Genomic DNA, 19,106 nt, shown 5'->3' with positions numbered 1-19,106 from the left:
CTTAAGAAGAACGAGCTTGTGTGCAAAAGGCACTTAGAATTTCCCAGAGGCTCCTGAGGTTATAGCAAAAAGGAAATGTTGCAAATCAGATTGGCTAACCTGGATCCAAGAAGCTGTTACCTCTGATAGAATCAGGTGCTTAGGAGGAAGATGAAAATAAACCCTGAGGGTAGGAAGCTGCAAGATAACTCAAATCCAGTCCTTTTCTAAACCTTCACAGCTAAAAACTATTGTGCTCTGCTGCAGAAAAGCTTATTTTTTTGGACAAAATTGAACATGCTGGCTGGGTAGCCCTGGGTGCCCTTAGCTGTACATGTTTCAAAGCCTTTCAGGAATGCTACAAAATCCTTTATCTTGATTAAGTGATTTGTGATAAAGTAAAGAAAACTAAAGCTGGGTTAAAGAGCTGCAGCATGGCTTAAGCTGTGGCAAAGAAATGAATCCAAGAAACTCCAAAAGCTTGCTGCAGCCCTGTTTTTGAAAGGTTGTGTTACTGAGTTAAACAAGCTCATTGCATCACATGCTCCTTTTCCATCTTTGAATTACTTGTATTTGAAAACTACAGTTTTGCCCTAAGGGAAAGTATTTACAGAGAAGATGCTCAGTGCTCACAGTTAGCTGCACCTACTACTTCAAGTTTTCTTCTCTGTTAGCTATTCCACTCAAGAAATGATGAACATTAACTTTAGTAGGGTATTTTGTGCTTTGGGACATATGCACACACCACAGTATTATACAGCAGTTTATTAAACTAATCAGTTGCTAAATGCCCATGTAGACTAAGAGAACATAAATAAACACTGACTGTAAGATTGTAGGAGCTAAAGGCTGTATCTTCAAATGATGCAGCTATCCAAAATTAATGTAAATATTTTGAATACATTGACATTTAGATAAGAGGAAAATTCCCTACCAGCTTCATATGTAGTTTAATCTTTGACTAGGTCATGGCTGCTGTTTGTTTGACATGAAAGTGCATGTGTTTACTTTTTTCCCCAAAACATCGACGTTGAGCTCATGATGGAGGTCTGAGGGCAGAGCGTACGAGCTGAGCTTTCCTCTGCCTGTGGCATTTGGGGAACGAAAAGTCTGCAAAGATCCAGTCCTGGGAAGCATGCATGGCTGTAGTCCCTGGAGCCACAGGACTGCACCTCTTTGCATCCTACTAGTTTTTGAAAGGAAGCACATGTTCTGGGAAGTAGACAGCACCCTAGATTTGGCTATCATCCAGCCTTCTGAGGAGGGAAATGGTGATCCTGGCCCATTTTCTAAGGAAATGCCTGCACAGCCACTTGGCACTCTACTACTTCTCCACACAGATGCTTCACATGTAAACTATTCTTGCAAAATATCCAGTGTTACCTCACAGTATTGTACTAGGAATGTCTCCTTCAGGGTGTACTTAAAGGGACTTGATCACGCTCTCCATTATTGCTCCTCAGCCTGGATAGAGAGGAGGTGTGGAATGTCCCAGCAAGGCACTGGCACTGTGCCCTGTGCACAGGTCCTTGCTGCCGAGTAGCCAAGGGTGTGACTATGTGAATGCAGAGAGTAGAGCTTCATAGCCCTCCTGGGTAGTGTGATTGATTCTCACCTCCCCAAGTTTATTTCTTAACAGTTGCTTTCTGGACAAAGTGGTGAAAGTGGCTGAATGCCCTGGCCAGTGAAGGGTGGTGAAAATCTTTGGTTTCATCTCATTACTTTAGGAAGACAACCTTCTTAGAACAGACAGGGAATGACTTCAAGGTGATGTATTGAAAGCAGGGAAAAGCAAAAATCACCATCTTAAAACAATTCCAGCAAAATGTAAGGTTTTGCTTTTTAGTTTCTTCAAACAACTTTCCAAGTTTCTAAGACAAAACCGTTTCAATCATTTATGTGACTGGGAGGTCAATGTTCCTGTGAACAACAAAAGGGTGCAATGAACCTTTACTTCTCTTCCCTTGGACCCAGCTGCTTAAACACTGCAAAAAGAGGTATGAACACAGGACAGATATGGCCTTGGCAGGGACATGGGAAAGTTGGGACACATGGTCTGGGCCAAATCTTTCTTTAGAGGAAGCCATGTGAAAGCACAAACACGTAGGAAATCACAAGTTTAACTGAGAGCAGAACTGGGTCTCATACTTGCAGAGTTGCCTAAGCTGCTTTTTCTGTCAGACCTAGCAACTGTCTGGGATTTCCCAGGCTTTTTTACCTCTATCATTTAGCAGAGTAAGTCACATATTCCAGACATCCAGCTGCTTTCACAGATGGTATGGCCACAGCTTGCTGATTCTGACTGGGGTGTGCCATTACATTTACAAGGAACATCTTGCTGATATGATCTGGGTTGTGGTGTTGGTCACAAATGTGGGTTTTCTTAGTTGAAGCAAAAAGAAACCAGGTGAACTGCTACAGTATTGGTGTCAAACCATTTATTATCAGTACATATGTGGGTCCTAGTTTTGGTACATAAGCTAACATACAGCTCTAAGTGTAAGCTTTCCTGGGTGATACAGGTGGAGATTCTTCAGGCAGCAACAAAGTGAAGCTGGGTTTAGGTACTGCACAGAGACCAGATAGAACCAAAATATTTGATCAGATTTTCCAACACTTGATTTTGTATTCTGTCTTAGATTCAATGATCTGCAGTGTGTGCATGTGAACAGAACACTTAATACTCTCTTAGGCAGAAAACATGCAGAATTTTAGATTTCTGTTTTACCATTATTGAGAGAAACACCAAAGCATCAGAGCACTACTGTGGCCATTGGAGGATCACACTGTGTTCCTCTCACTATGGAAAACCAAGAGAACATGAAGTTCTAGTGAGTGAAACAACGTAGTATGTCAGGATAATTTAGCAGAGTCTGGTACACCTCAAGTCTGGCTAGAGGGAAGGGTGAATGCTGGAGAGGTGCTGTAGGAAGGGTTCTGCCATGAGCTGTCAGCAGTTCTGACACCAGACCTTAAGCTCCCCCAAATCAGGAGACAGCAGAATCAAGGCTATCTGACAGGTTTCATGAGTAGGAGATGGATGGGTAGAACTTACATATCCTGAGGTAAAAAGTCAGTAAGTAACAAGGAAATTTCTTTCTAAGGAAATAGGTGTTGGTTCAGGTGCAAAGTATTCCCCAGTACAGTGTTACGGCTTTGTCCTTAAATCTGTGCACCCACAAAATGGCTTTGTCAGTTCAGGAAAAAATAGAAGTGAATTGCGTTTGAGTTTGTAGGTCAGGGGCTGGCTGCAAGGCCGACTACAGATTGCTCAATTACCTCTTCTTCTAGAAAGTTTATAAAAAGTGTTGGGCTGAATTATTTGTTTGCGGTCAAGGTACACAAGGAGAAACAGTTACTTTGATGTATATCTATCCTATGTGATGTGTTTGCTGGGATATCAATAAAAAAGAAGCCCCCAAATTGCTATGTTCAATGGTCTTATTGCACAAACAAATAAAGGACAGCGGGTTGTTGTATATGAACGTTTTCCTGTAAAGAATTGTACTGTGCACAAAACTACAAAAGACATCCCGGCTTTATTTGCAAAGGCAATAGAGATTCTAGTTTTATAAATTCTAGTAGGAAATGGACAGGATCTCCTATTTTTCACACACAGGGCAACTTCATTTCTGCAGATTTGCACACGTAGTGTGTATTCCTTATTTTCCTTATTACAAACCCAGCCAAACCATCATATATGGTTTTGTCTTGTATCTATGGTATCAGCAAGTATGGACTTGAACATCTTTGTTCTACAATGTTTGACACGCAACACTGCAATACACTGAAGACAGATTTGAAAAACCTAGTAACAGGGCAGTCTTAATCACCTAAGCAAACAAATGCCTTACTTCCTCTGAAAGCTTAATTTTTCCTTGACTGACATGGACACATTGGTTACATGCCAATAAATATCTAATTAATGCATATAAAAGCCTTTGCTGTCAAAAAATCAGTATGAGTTATTTAAGAGCACTGTGCAAATGCTACCAGGAAACTCGAAAGAGTCCTCCCCCCTCCCCTCCCCCCCTTCAGTCTGACACCATTTACTGAGTCAGATTTTTCTAAGGGTTGACTGGTAGTTAAACTTTGAGTGAAACAATGGCTTCACATTTATTAAAACAACTTATTCTGGTGGAATTTAAATTGAGTATTATATTAGGTATTCTGCTGTGATGTGGGTCGTGAGAGTATGGAAATCCTTCTTATGAACTGCTTTTATCTTTCAGATCACATGAATGAAAGTATGCATCTTAACTGCATATCAGCAGTCCTGATTTCCTGGAAATTGTGGTTTCCAAACAGATGGCCTCAGAGATAAACATGTGCTGCATTTACTACTTGAACTGAACACTTTGGCATAAAGGTATTTCATTTGTGAAGGGCACTTTAAATTTAGCAAGCCAGATCGATTATTCCCTGAATTGAGTAAGATATCTTGGATGAAATCCCTGGTTGGTTCTAAGTTTTATAGGAAGCAGTTTGACTCATTTTACTGCTGCTGTGCAAAAGGCTTATAACACTTTATCTCACCGAAGAAAAATAAATACAAACTGACATCAATATTTTCAGATCCAGTATATATCTATGATGTCCTGAGGGTTAAAAATGGAAATGTGTGTTCAGTGCAGGACTTCTGCCATGCATGGCTCCTGTAAGCCTGCTTTTGCTATAGTCACACAGTCAGCTGAACATTACTAAGGAAGCTCACTACATCATTCATTCAGGAGCTGGGAAGGGAAATATTCCTGCTGACTCATGCTTATTAGTATTTTCCTTGCTCCACCTCCAGTCATTTTGGCTCCTCCTCTCCTCTCTTGCTGCTGGTTGCCTACTATATTTAAACAGCTGTCTTAGGGCAGAGAGAGGATTCCAGGCTTGTAGTTTGGGTGGCTCTCCTGACTGTACAATCACTTTCATAAAGATCACACCTCTCATCAGACCTGCTGCTAAAGGTAAGAAGGCTCCAAGTAAGCACAGAGAGCTCTGTCTGGTGTGCCCTTCTGACTATCACAGGGGTGTTTTAGAAAGGTGTTATTATATAGCACCAAGTTGATTTTTTACACATACTTTAATTGTGTTTGGGGGGTAACTGCCCTGATATGTAAGAGTGATGATGCAAGGAGGGAACAACTTCTGAAACTTGTAGGGAAGTATAAAATGTAAAAGCTGTCAAGATCTCTGCTTTTTTAGAAAAGTACTAATCAATTAAATATTAAACTGGTGAAACAAATGAGCTGATGAAGAAATTAAGCTGAAGAAAACTATTGCTGCATTTATTTTAGAACTGTTCTTTAAAACTGAGTGTTGTGGTAGCTCTTTTAATCTCTCCCAGTATTTATACCCTGACTGCATTGCTGACTTGAACTGTCCCCATGTGCTGTTCAGGCCAAACTGTTGATTCTTACTTTAGAAAAATCTCGTGCCTGTTATAGGGAGAGATATCTGCATATGGCTGATGTGACCTGGCTTTCTATTTCTCTAAGGATCACAGAGTGTCCTTGCCTTCTAAATGTATCCTTGCTTTTTCATCTGCTCACTTAAAACCTGTTTCAGCCTTGCAGCCTGGAACTAGTAAGAGCCACACTGACTGAGTTTGTGAGTTATAGTCCCTCTAGACATGAGGCTGTGTCAGGAAGGTATGCAGAGCCTGGCCCAGAATGAGCTGGGTGCTTTTCAGCCAGAAACAATTATGTAACATCACACAGACACTGGAATGCTTTGGAAGCAGCAAGAAGACAAGCTGTGAAACTTGCTGCATTCTCCCAAACGAAGAGGAGGAAAGGGACATCCATTTAAAGTAGGAAGCTCAAAGCAGGAGCCAAACTCAGTGTCACTAAGCTGACTAAGTGTGAGTGCTCAGCAGCCTACACTACGTAAAAGGAGGGTGAGAAGAGCAGTCTTAAGTTTCTTGCTATCTCAGGCTTTTTCTTGGTGCTAACTAGTTCAGTACAGATTTGCAATGAACTTCAGTGTCCTGTTGCTTTCCAGTAGCCTCTGCAAGAACTCTGCTACACTGTATTAGCTGCCCAGGTTTCCAGGTATAGGAGTCTAAGACTGAAAAAAAAAAAAAAAAAAGTAATTAAAATAATCCACCTTAACATCCAATGACAGGAAAAGTGAATGTTTGGCTTGAAACTAAAATGTCTGAGATGCTCTGAGCTCAGTTTTACCCCCAGAAGTCAAACCTTTAGCCTACAGGATGGGAATAGCTATAAACAGGTTCAGCACCACCTGATTCACTTTCTACTTAAAAAGAAGAATTAATAACTATGAATTATAGATATGGCAGCTATAGGACGTGAAAGGGATTTCTCCCATTTGTAGAGAGATGCTAGGATGGTTAATCTTGTGTTGATAGAATTATCAGTGTCAAATCTTCAGGAAACAAAGTGTGTAGCACTAAAATGTCATTAGGGGTTTTGTGAACCCAGGTACTGAATAAATTTATGGCTTAAAATGGTCACATATGTGCACAGATCCAGTAATTTCATCAGACGAACAATTGTGCTCCTCCAGCTATTAAAGTTTGGTTTAATTCCAGAAAATTCTCCTCTTTCATGTGTCAAAAGGTACAGAATGGAGGGGGAGGAGAGTGAAAGGAGGAGGGAGCTATCAGTGAGCTCACGGCTTCTGGCTCTCTGCTTTATCAGGGTGGAGAAGGGTGGCACGGTGCAACGGCCAGGAGCCAAGGCAACGTTCCTCTAAAGTAAACAGGACTGGCAGGCTGTCTTCTCCTGTCTTGTGCCTTTTCTGTCCCCCTCAGGCTTGCCCAGAAAAATGCTGGCATACAGCAGCATGACTTTGTGCTCATGCCTTAAAAATGGGCTTGCAGGCTCCTTATTTATGTGCTGGCTCTGCTGCTGCCCTGGAACTGCTGCCATGTGCTGTACTGGGTTGGTTCAGCAGTCCTTGCTTCCAGCGAAAATCCCACGGATGTTGCTGGGTTACCACTGTCTACAGAGTGCATGCAGTTTTTCCATGCATGCTGCTGCAGGGAGCTATGGAGCAGAAACCTGGAAGATTGCTTCCAGAGATCTTGCTTTCCTCTTCCAGACTCTCATTAGTTTCACAGAAATAAGATGTGTACTCTGTGTTAGAAGAAATTAATAAGAACTTTTCTTCTTGTGTAATACAGTCATGGAGAGAGGGTTGTTTCTTACCATGGAGAAAAAACTTCTGCTAACCTGCAGCTAGATACTGTGATTTACTGGTGTGAGGGGAATACCTTACTGGTCACACCAGTGTCCTGTTGCTTTGGTGTCTCTGGCAGTCCCAGGTGCTAGTGCTGAATTCTACCAATTGCAGCTCTGGAGCTTTGTGGGAAGGAATTATTTGGGGGTAAACTTACACCACAGTCTGAAGGTGGTGCAGGTTTTGGTTAATGTGGCAGAACCTGCCCAAAAGGCTGGGGAGATCCTTGGGCAGTTGGGCTGTACTCCCACAGCTTCCAGGGCTGGGATAAACATGCCTTAAGGCGAGTTCATCTCCTGGAGGGAATGCAACTACCTTTGAGTCTCAGTTAAATTGGGAACATAAGTTTCCTTGAGATCCAACTCTCTTCAAAGTTAGATGCTTCAAATTACTTCAATTAGAAAGCACAACTGTTATGTCTTTTAAGTGGTTCATGCCCTGTCGGCAAAATGCATGAGAGTCTTTAACTAATGCTTAGTTAAGCGGTAACAGGCAGCCAGTAAGTGTTACTAAACTGTGATCCAAAAATGTGGACAAAGCTGCTGGTTTTGAATTCATCTTGTAAGCCTTATGTGATGAACCCAGTGCTCTTGGAACAGAGCTGTCGAGCCCAGCCGTGGCTGGATATTGGTGTATATGAGAACTGTCACATCCTTGCAAGCAAATGCACTTCCAACACTCCTGCTCATGCCTGAAATTTGCAAATTGCAAACTCACTGGTGGTTTCTTGGCTGCCCATTCAGGCACCAGGGTCCTACACTCTGCTGGAGTTGCTGTGACGTAAATGTCAGGCTTAAAGAGGAGCATTACGCTTGTAGGAAGACATTTGCTGCAATACGTGTGTCGAAGGCAGTGATGTGCCAGGCCTTATGGAAGTGTGTGGTGCACTTGCCAAAGATCTTTCTGCACTTGGAAAGGGTGTGGAGAGCATACCCTACTGAACAAAGTCATGCCATTCAATGGATTTTTGCTTAGCTTTCCAAAATGAGAATAAGATTTTTATAAAAGAGAGTATTTTCTGTAGAATAATTTAAAAGCTTATGCTGAATTTCAGAAATCTCATGTTTATTGTGGTAAAAATAACTTCTCTAGGTTTAGTGGCAGTAGAGTTGAATTCCATGGAAAACTAAAGAAGTTGTTATTTGGCATGGTAGGATTCCTGCAGGAATGACAAAAACATTCAGTGTTCATTGAATATCTGCATAATAATTAGATTACTTGTATAGATTCCACTCTAATGACACCTTAGTCTCCAATTATGATGTATATTTTGTTCAAAGACTTTTTTACTTCTTCACACCTAGAACTCTCCATTTTCTGGAAAATTAAGAAAGAAGGTTCCAGAACTAAACTAGCACTTCTCCAAAAAAACCTATAGTGATAGAATGGTACCTATTTGAAAATGCAGCCAAGAGATTTCCAGCCTTTGGGCAGAAGTCTTGAGTCAGGTTTACTTTACTTTTCAGTAAATGCACAAGTTACTTTAAAAAGTGTTTGTGACAATGATGCAATTTTGTACAGAGTATGGTCAGAAGTGAAGTTTTTATTAACAAGCTGCAACACTTCATTTAATGTAGTCAGAGGGTTACTGAAATTGCCAGCTGTCCTGGAGTAACTGGAATTCATGTCTGAAAGAGAAAGATAACTGTTCTCTCCCCATTTTGTCGTGCATAATCAGAGAATCATCCTTTGATTTTGGGGTCAGGAGGAGAAAAAGATAAGGAGGTCTGTCCTGAGTGTGGAAGTGTGACAGTGACAGTCTGTGACAGAATGTGACAGCCTGCAATGCAAGGGTAATACTTTAGATTAGCCTGAGTTTGTGGGCTGGAGAAAGTCTTGTGGGGTTTTTCTCGTTTGTTTGTTCATGGGTTTTTGTCAAAAAATGCAAATAATAAAAAACTTTTTTATTTCAGCAGGTAGATTGAAGAGCATAAATGCTTCCGGACGGGAAGATGTATCCATTATTGACCAGACCCTCAAACAAGAGTGGGCTCAAGACACTGCCTGTTGTGATCATAGGTAAGCCTTCTCCTGCCAGCAATGCTGTGTTCTCTCGTGCTGTTTTTGCTTTGGACTTGCTATCTTTAACTTCTGTTGCACGTGTTCTCACTCAAACCAGAAATGCCTGACCACTGTTTCTGCATCCTTTTCCAGACAGCCAAACTTCCTATAATACTAAGAGAAAGACCACTAAGAATTGTGGCAAGTAGGGAACAAGATGTTTGACAAATTAAAACACAGACCTATTTTTAATGATAAAATTAGTAACCTTTTGAGCATCAGTTCATCTGGGCCTGCTTTTTCTCTGTTGGGTATTTAGAAAGATTTGAAACCTTTCCACTACGGATAGTTAATCAGCTTGCTGTAATTAATCTGTAGCGTTTGAATTAAAGGTAGGTTTGTGTGAGTTTTTTCACCATGATGTCTGTTTAGACAGTACTCCAGATGCTGTTAAGTTTTCTTCACATTTTTCAGATTTCTTTTAAAACATGAGTGAGCTACACTGATTTTGTACAGATTTAATAGACTTACAAAAAGCAGTTTTCTACCAGTTAAAAAAAACAGGATATATAGTAACTGTCTTGCCTCCCTTGCAAGAGGGAACTTTGCAGTGTGAGGTGATTCCTGGAGCAAAGTAATGACGTCAGTGCCTTCCCCTCTGACCTACCATGAGCTGTGCTGGAGTGCAGGTTTTGGACCCTGTTCATCTGAGCTTGTGTTTCATGCCTTCCAGAGCTGGGCTCCCTCCTTATCTGGCATCAAATTCCAAGCACCTGAGAGAGCTGCTCCAAAGTTAGACACTGCATAAATCACCCCTAGTCCTTGCTAACAGCGACTTTGACAAGGATACTACTACCAGCAATTTCTTGTCTGAGAATGACTTTGTGCTGCTCAGTTGTTCAAGTCTTTAGGTGGGAAGGAGGATATTTGGTACCTCCCTAGTGCACCTGTACAGGGATCCAGGGCAGAGATGTCACTAAAGCCTCAGAAGAACGAAGATAGGCGCTCTGAGGAGGCTGTTGGACCGAGCAGCCCAGCTGTCCCACTGCAGCTGGACAGCACTGCACGAAGGCTCCAGCTACTTCCCCAGGCCCTGCTCCAGGAAGGCTGTGTGTTCCCTCAGCTGTGCTGGCAGCCTCGTGGATGCAGTTGCACTGTGAAATAGCTTGAGCTCCAGATGTTCTTGTGACCATCCATATCAAACTTAGATGTGATTCAGAGTAAATCCTCTGTGTGTAGTTGCTGAGTGTTGTGCATTCAGACAGTGAAGTTTGACTTGGGTACCTCCTTGTACTTCCTAAAGCAAAGTAGTAACCTGAAATTTGTTATATTTTACTATAGCTGCAGCTCAGTTTGTTTTTAATGTCTGTTGCTGTTGGTTTTGGCTAACTTTCCTGCAAGTGGAATATTCCAAACACTGACCTGCAGCTGCTGGTCTGTGCTCAGCACAGTGGGCTTTGTCCCCAGCTGTGACATGTACTGTCCTTCACATAGCTCAGTGTTGGCTTTACAGCCCTAACCTTCCTATTTCTGGGATCCTCAAGGATCAGCCTTTGCTCCAGTCCCCCTTGCAGTACTGGCACTGTGCCAACAGGCTGCTGTCACTTGGGTTCTCCTCCCCTCTTTGTCACTGCACTGTGTCACGGTTGTTGGTCACACGGCAGCAAAGCCTGGGCAGCCAGACAGGCTGACATTTATTTATCACAGACACTGTAAAATATTAAACGTGCTGGAGAACAACCATGTGCAAACTTTCCACAGGCTACTCTCACTGGGCTTTGGAGTCACATATATCTAGTTTTTCCACTGGCTGTTGGGTGGTCAGCAAAGGCATTCAGCCATCCAGCAGCCTGTTCAAAGTGTGGTATTCTGAGGGCTTGTCTTGGCATGGCAGAGAGACTTTTTCCATAACACTGCAGTACCATGGTAGGGCTGGTTCCCATTTGAAAGTGTCCTCAAGACCCGTTAGTCAAAGCTGCTATTGCCAAATATCCCTTAAAAGATGGAATTTCTTACTGAGAAGAGCTGGTTCCCCTTCACTTCAGTAGTCACTCTCTTTTCTGGAGCTTGTATCCTGTGCACAGTGAATGACTCTGCGCTGGTGTGAAATGTGCTTCTGGGAGAGCTGAGGCCCCTGATCAGTACATGATCAGTTTCTAAACCTCTAAGTTTAGAGAAATAACTCCATTCATCACCTTGCTAGAGACTTCAAGGTTCAGGTGAGGGTAACCTCTGACTTACTTAATCCAGTATTTTTTCAGCGAGTTCTAAGGACCTTGCAATGCAAATAGGAGCAAGCGAGGAGGAGATGGCTAAAATGACTTTCCCAACTCCATCCAATAGGTCAGTGGTCAACCTGGAGTAGGAAATCACCTGTATCCACAGCAGTGTCGTATCTTTGGAATTGGTCTGGATATTAGAAACACTTCTCAAAGAACTGCTATATTTCCAGAAGTATAAATTCTTCTCCATTTTTTTTTCAGGGAACGGACCTTCAGGAATCTGTCTCTCATATTTGCTGTCAGGTTACACCCCTTACTTCAAAAGATACTCTCTTCATCCTCATCCTATTCTTCAGAGAAAGCTGGAAGGGGCACCAGAAGTCTCTGTTTTGGACCAGGTTTGTGTAAAGAGAAACAGTATGACATTCTAGAAAGCATCCTAGGGGTGTATCATAAGTGATTATCTTGTTTGGATTTTCAAAGTACACAGACAGAATGAGCCTTGAGCAAATTTTGCTTTGTAATCCAGATCTTCCTAGTATGAAATGGCAGCATTGCTGCTAAGGTCCTCAAGGTAGCCCTTGGGCAAAAACAGGTCTGTGTGCCAGTAAATGAGCTTCCCAGCACACCAAACCCACTGATCAGAGATCCTGGAGTAACAAGTAGTCTGCTGCCTGGCAGTACATGCACTCTGAGCATCTGGTCTTCCTCTCTTTAGGATTTGGAGTATCTGTCTGAAGGCTTGGAGGGACGATCCCACAGCCCTGTGGCTCTTCTGTTCGATACTCTTCAGCGTCCAGACACAGATTTTGGTGGGACAGCAGAATCAGTGCTCACTTGGTGGCATGAGCCTGACAGAGCCATCCCCCACCTGGTCCTTGGCAGAAACGCTCCTGGAGGTGCCTGGCACGTAAGTGAACTGGAGCTGAGCCGGGGTCTGCGTGTTGTGTAACAGCCAAACGTGTTGACTGGAGAGAGAAAAGCGCCTCTAAAATGCCAGTCAGCCTTATTAGATTTTATATATACAGACAAGTGAAAGTTTAAAAGGAAAACAAGCATGAGAGGCCTTTATATGTCCCATCTCTTGTTCTTTCTGGAGAACATGAATGGTTTCAACCATGACAGCAGATCAGAGGAAATTACTGATTTCATCATCTGTGCCATATTGAAACATGGAAAAGTTGCCTTTTGCTTTTTACGTTAAAAAATTGAAGTAATTTTTCTCTGCTTCTTTTTCCAGTCTATAGAGGGCTCTATGGTCACCCTGAGCAGAGGGGAATGGATGGGACTCCCAGATCTCCCTTTCAAGGAATGGTTAAAGCAAAAGAGAAGGTGAGATATCCATGGTATGGTCATTTCCAAACATCTGGAGATTTTTAGAGAACCTGGAATGGGCTTCTTGAATGCAGCTATGCATCTGTTATGGATGATTTTAGTGAGAGAAAGGACACCCTCCCACACCCCCAAACCAGTGCATTCTACATGCAGTGATTCAGATTAAGTTGCAGTGCTGCTTGGAATGTGTCCACACCCACTGGGGAGATGAATCAGGGACCACAAATTCTGAGTAAAGCTTCAAAGTGTGGTCACCTGGCTTCTGTGTCTACTGCTGCTGTCCCTGATGACAAGTGTAATCAGTTCAGCTACTGTGCAGTCTCTGAGGTGCTTCTTCTCTTGACATGTGTCACAATTAAGAAGTCCAGGAGTTAAAAATGGAATGGAAACAAGATATTAGAGAAAGGTTTAAATAGCCAACCATGTTCTTGGGGTTGGGATTATTGGTAGAAAAAGCTGCCTCTGTCCAGCAGCTTCTGGACCTGACTGTTAGCTCTATGTGTCAGGAATAACTTTGCTGAACCAGGGGAAACTAGATCAGTCTTCTCTGGTAGTGCCAAGACAGATGGCTCTAGAATACATTCAGTGCAAGAGGGGACAAATTCCAATCTGTTACTTAACTGCTGCTTGATCTTTGTTTGTACTTTATTACAGAGGCCTCAGAAACAATAGAGCCACAGCAGAGGACATTGCTCAATATTACCAACACTATGTGATGAAGAAAGGACTGCAGAAGAATTTCAGATGTGGCACTGTTGTGACCTCTGTGAGGAAAGTGAGTGCAGAGAGCATCTCCAACCACACCCAGCAAGATCTGCAGGATAGTGACCCACTCTGGAACTCTAATGAACAAAGTACAGAGGTCTTTCAGGTGGATGGATTTTTCAAAACTGTGGAAGGTGATAAAGAGCCCTTCTCCCTCCATGCAGAGAATGTGGTCTTGGCTACGGGAACATATGACAATCCTACCTGGCTCGGGGTCAAGGGAGAAAACCTTTCCTATGTCCACCACCAGCTGTCTGCCCTAGAAGAAGCAGTGAAGAACAACAGTGTTGGCATCATGTCAGATCCAGTCTTGATTTTAGGTGCTGGTCTGACAGCTGCTGATGCAATTCTCTTTGCTCACCATTGCAATATTCCAGTAATCCATGTTTTTCGGAGACGAGTCAGTGATCCAGGCCTTATTTTTAACCAGCTCCCCAAAATGATGTACCCTGAGTACCACAAAGTCCATCAGATGATGAAAGAACAAACAGCTGCCTGTGCTGGGCCCTATGAGTGTTACATCAGCCTCCCTGAACATCACGTGCTCTCCTTTGGCAAGGACAAGAAATGCATCTTGCAAGACAAGAATGGCTGTCAGAAAGCTTATCAAATTTCCATGGCTCTTGTTCTAACTGGCTCAAACCCCAACCTCTCCTTTCTGCCAAATAATGGCATTGACTTGGCAATGGACAGTGACCAGCCAGTCAATTCAAAGAGGAATCCCATAGATGTTGATCCATTCACCTATGAATGCACTCAGGAGAAGGGGCTCTATGCTCTGGGACCTCTAGCAGGAGATAACTTTGTACGCTTTGTGCAGGGAGGGGCTCTGGCTGCTGCCAGCTCTCTGTTAAAGAAAGCCAACAAAAATCCCCCCTAACAAAAAACCCCATCCCTGTACTACCTGTACCTGGATGGGTTAGTGCTCTCTCCATGAAACAGCAAATCATCTGATTTGTATATCCTCAAATCTAAAGCCCATTCCTGGTATTCTCCAAGGTTATACAGAGAGTTAATAAGTTCTTGCTGAGTTGAGAAGATTAAGTGACCAAACACAGGGTGGGTTTCACACACAGCACTATCTCCAGTTCCTGGGAATTCAGCTCCTTTTCTGCATAGCTGTGCATGGTTACTGGGAGTGAATCTTACGCCTGGAAAAGCAAGGGACAAGATAGGAATTGCTCTTCTATCTAAAACCCTCCAGGTGACCAAAAATTGGATTGAGGAATCAATGTTAATTTTATTTTCAGATAGCAGTGTCACAACACTGTGTCTGTTGGTGTCTTACAGTGTTTTGTCATGAAGCAAAGTAAACTGACCTGGTTTTATTTGCTCCTGTGGTTTGGCTGTATGTTCATTTAGGCCAGAAACCACTGACAGGTGCTGCAGGTACCTCTTTGGCACACAAAGGGGTGCTCTGCAAATAACAAACATTCGAAACTGTATTGTCTCACTGACACCAACAAGTAATATATGATTTTTTTTTTAAATCAAGAGATTCCTGTGATGGGTTCTTCTCCTTCCTGAGAAGGAATGGTACTGATTTGCATTCCTTGGTTTGCTAAGCAATACTTGGTTTGCCATCTTGCAGCCTCCTGCTTTCTAAATCCTAAACCTGTGATAGCCAAATTCTTGGCAGCTGCTGTAGAGACTAAAGCAGAACTAAAGGGGAGCTACTGCTCTGTCTTGGAACTGCCCAGGTACTGTATGGGGCTTCTGGTGCACAGAGTATTTTGGAAAGGTGCAATATGTTATATACTGGGTATATATGCTAAGGTATTATGATTTTTTAAAAAAATATTATTTGTGTAAGAGGGAAAATGGCACAGTCACTTTTTGGTAGCTTTATGCTATATGTATATCAAAAATTTTATACTGTTTTTCTAAAAGATTTTTATTGGCAGAATATTTTGTTACAGTCTTTCAGCCTGAATGAGCTGGGGTGGATGGCAACGATGCCTTATGTTGCAAACAGCATTCTCAACAGACCTACAGCACCTTTCATACCTCTCACAGGAAAAACTGCAGTCACGGCTAATTTAATTTGATGTAAAGACAGACTCTGCTCCCTGTGCTGCACTGAAACTCTCTGACATCACAAGCCTCTGAAAAACTGAGTGTGATGATACAGTGGCTATTTGTAAATGAATTGGCCTCGAGTTGAGATATGGGAGGAGTTTGTCTGTGGTGTTACTGTATCACACTTGAGTAATTTTTCTGACTGACTATTCTTGTATGAAACTTTCCAATAAAGTGATTTCAGATTTACCCTGTGTTTGTTTTAACTCTGAATCTCTGACCCAGAGAAAACCTAATGAACTTTACTTTTCATCACCATCATCTTCCTGGTGAGTACCAGGGCATGGTTTATGCCTGCTAAATCCTTCATCCCTCTGTTCCCTAGGAGGACCCTACTATGCATTTTCTCTGGGTATCTTTGCCTCTCCAGTAGGATGAAGAACCCTTGTGAAGTGCTTTGGCCATGTCTATCTCTTATGAGGCTAGGACACAATGCCAAACCAGGCTATTTGCCAGGTTTATTCTTGCCTGGGGGATCTTGCATCTCCTTCCTGTTCACCTACTGTCTCCTCCTGTCTGCAAAGTAACCCCAGATTATTAGACCAGTAAGTCAGTAAGACAGTTTAGATCAGAAGGGACATTTGAAGGTCTCTGGTCCAACCCCACTAAAACAGGGCATACTTTGAAGTTAGACCTGATTGCTCAGTGCCTTACTGGGGAAAGCTTTGAATATTTCCAGGATAGAGATTGCACTATCAACATTTGATTGCCCTGTTCAGCATTTTACCACCTTTGTTGAGAACTGTAGGGTATTTCCTTTACTAGTTGAATGTCCCTATTGCAGCTTATCCGCTGCCTCTAGATTTAGTGATTTTGGCTTTTTTTACTGCACAGCTCTGAGAGGAATCTGGTTCAATGTGTTAAAACATCAATACTCGGCTCTTCTCTGCAAACTGAGATTGAAGTGCCCTCAGTATTTTGTGAACACAGAAAGGTGGAGGGAATGAGTTTCTTGGGCTGTGTCATTGCTCACTGACCAGAGGGGTGGCAATGCCCCCAGGCCTCTCTTTGGCAGCATTACTCTTTATGAGCTGATACTTTCCCCCCTGATTCTGTTATCCTGGCAATATGGGCATTCCTGAGAAGGGATAATGTGGTTCTGTGATCTTCTGCAGCTAACCTTTGCTAGAAGAAAGTTCAGTGATCAATGCTCACCTCTCTAAAAATACTGGTTTTGGCTACATCTTCGTGTCTCAAAAGCAAATGAAGAGGAGAACAGAAGCCAAAGAGCATTTGAAAAAACAAGGGGCATTGGAATGTGCTGGGAATAAGGTCATAATACTGGTGTCAAGTGAAATGCTGCCCTTCCCATCACTGAGATCAAAGTCATGGTGTTCATGCTGATCATTCCTGCATCCCATATTGTGTTATGCTGAAGTAATTTGCCCTGCATGGGAGAGCTCCTAACTAGGTCAGCAGTCTGAGCTTCCGTCGGGGGAGCTCCTGTGTCTGTTTTAAATAACCTCCTTTCCTGCCCAAGAGGGACGAGCTAATTGCCTGCCCCATGCAGGACAGGAAAGGGAAGTGTTTTTCCACAATTGATGCTTAGAAAATATCCTACATTCTGCCCCCAGGGATGTCGAAGTAGAGGATCTCAATAGCAGAATTGGTGGTTTAGTCATCAGCTGCAGGTCCTCAGGGCAAGGCTGTGCGCTGGTAATCCAAGTTGTCATTCAGTTCTCTGTATCCAGGGAGGCAACTATGAATTATTGTTCCAAAACAATCAGCTGTGAGAGTCAACAGATACCGGCTTTGTTATGAGTGGAATTCACCCGAGCATTATAACCTTGACCTGCAGCATGTGACAGGACCAGGAATAGAACCAGTCTCCTCCTGGGCCCTCTGCACAACTGAGCTCTGCCTGCGGTAGTGACGCAGCTCCGTCCGGTGACACCATAAATGCTTTCACCCCCATTTCCATTGCTGCTGCTCAGGCCAGCCCGGAGCTTACCCTGCTGAGCCAGCTGGGTGTTTAACGCTGGAGACCACTCTGCCTCACTTCTGTGCCCTGTGAGTCATTCAGTGTCCTGTCCCTGATGCCCAGTGGGAAACTTCCACAGCCACAGTGACCAGAGCAGGTCCATCAGGGAAGCATCAAACAACTCCCTGATCAGCTCAGTTTGGATAGAGCAGATTGTTTTTTTTCCTACGTAGCTCTGGCTGCAGCTAAGAAGTGATGCTAGTCCCTCCAGAACAGGGGCTCCATGTCAGGGACTCATTTTCCCTTCTTCAGAGCTCCTCAGCCTCCTTTGGTCCCCAGTTGTATCCTTGCAGAACAAGCTCCTGAGACCTGCTGGTACTTGCCAGGAACAATAGAAAATTACACCTTCAGAATCCAAACAAACATCTGAAGTTTACCAACAAGACAAAAACAGAATTGTGGTTTTCTGATTTTATTGTATTTGTGAGTCCTTGCAGTGAGGGCTGATGTGTTTCAAACTCGCCTGCGGGTGTGGCAGAACTGAGTGTATGAGTCTGAACTCAGGTACATTTATTATGCAGTTAAAGTACAAACTTACTGCTTCTGCTTTTTGCTTTGGTGAAGGTCTTGTGAGATGTCGGAGCATGTTCATTGAGAGCTTTTAATTCTTAAATGAAGGGAAGGGTGGCCTCTTTTTAAAAGGAGCCATCTTTTATGTATCACCTGAATTGAAATAATTTCAGTAAGATAGTCTTGGGAACTCCTTTGATTGTTCAGCCTTCACTTTTTTGGCAGCACTTCTGTCTTTGAGCACAGGACTAAACCCAGCCACATCTTGGCCAGACCGCTCTATATAAAAGGTCTACAGAGCATTATTATAAATTGCAAGTCCAATGATTGCTTAAGTCTTCACTTATAAGGGCCCTTAGGGAGCTGTCAGGCTGTTGCAGGCTGTGGTGGTTTAAATTAACCTGCTTTATTTGCGAAATACAGATATTTGTGAGCAGGCCAGCAGCCAGCATGTCACTGCTGACTGACAGCTCCTGGGGCTGTGCTAAGCTGCTGGTAACTGGGGGCACTTGGGGAGTGGATGGTGTGGGGGAGCCTTTTAGCAGAAGGGGATTCAAGGTGGAACCAACCCTGGAGGCTCCAGGGAAAAATATCTGACTTCCAGGGCCCTTAAGCAAGCCATGAAGATTGAAGAAAGCTCCTGGCCAGAGAGCAGCTAAGTGGGGAGGAAGAAAAAGGAGCACAAATTTTGTTGCTATTGTTGGCTGACTCCTGCCTTCTGCCAGAGCCTGGAAAGCTGCACGGATCCTCTGTCCAGGAAGAGTTTCCTTTGACATTCCTGGGGACAAGCCCTCAGGGCCAGGTTTTGGATCTTTTGATGTGCAGCTCAGAGAGATTCTGAGAGATTCTGCTGTGGCATGAGAAGGAAAATATCTCACAGCTTTTCTGCCTCTGTCTGTATGAATATACCCTTCTGCTCCATATGGGCAGCCATGTTACACGGCTTGGCTTGGGAAGAAGGACCTACAGATATATTGATTTACAGGAGCAGAGCAGGCAGCCCTCATGAACTTTTTGCAAAGGAAGCAGAATGGATT

General features: G+C 43.2%; 1 protein-coding gene across 2 annotated transcripts; it reads left to right on the top strand.

Annotated features, from left to right (window-relative positions):
* The first annotated feature begins 4,813 nt into the window (after positions 1–4,813).
* On the top strand, positions 4,814–15,767 carry OSGIN1 (oxidative stress induced growth inhibitor 1). Of its 2 annotated transcripts, none has more exons than XM_042027442.1 (6): positions 4,814–4,937; positions 9,093–9,195; positions 11,661–11,797; positions 12,118–12,309; positions 12,640–12,731; positions 13,389–15,767. In XM_042027442.1, the coding sequence occupies exons 2-6, from the start codon at positions 9,111–9,113 to the stop codon at positions 14,377–14,379; spliced, it is 1,497 nt and encodes a 498-aa protein (XP_041883376.1). In that variant the 5' UTR covers positions 4,814–4,937; positions 9,093–9,110; the 3' UTR covers positions 14,380–15,767. The 2 variants fall into 2 exon arrangements, with proteins under 2 accessions (XP_041883376.1, XP_041883375.1); XM_042027441.1 differs by having other exon boundaries at positions 4,815–4,937; positions 9,090–9,195.
* Positions 15,768–19,106: the final 3,339 nt, after the last annotated feature.

This window comes from Corvus kubaryi, unplaced genomic scaffold, assembly GCF_017639235.1.
Source record: "Corvus kubaryi isolate FWS band 111438036 unplaced genomic scaffold, C.kubaryi_AGA036_p1.0 37300, whole genome shotgun sequence".
NCBI classification, from domain to species: domain Eukaryota; kingdom Metazoa; phylum Chordata; class Aves; order Passeriformes; family Corvidae; genus Corvus; species Corvus kubaryi.
Note: the sequence above shows the minus strand (reverse complement) of the source record. Positions and strands in the feature narration are given on the sequence as shown.

Coding starts and splice junctions, on each gene's coding strand:
- OSGIN1 (XM_042027442.1), top strand. CDS start 9,111: ATGCTTCCGGACGGGAAGATGTATCCATTATTGACCAGACCCTCAAAC. Junction 9,196..11,660: donor ACTGCCTGTTGTGATCATAG/GTAAGCCTTCTC, acceptor TTTTTTTTTCAG/GGAACGGACCTTCAGGAATC. Junction 12,310..12,639: donor CTCCTGGAGGTGCCTGGCAC/GTAAGTGAACTG, acceptor TTCTTTTTCCAG/TCTATAGAGGGCTCTATGGT.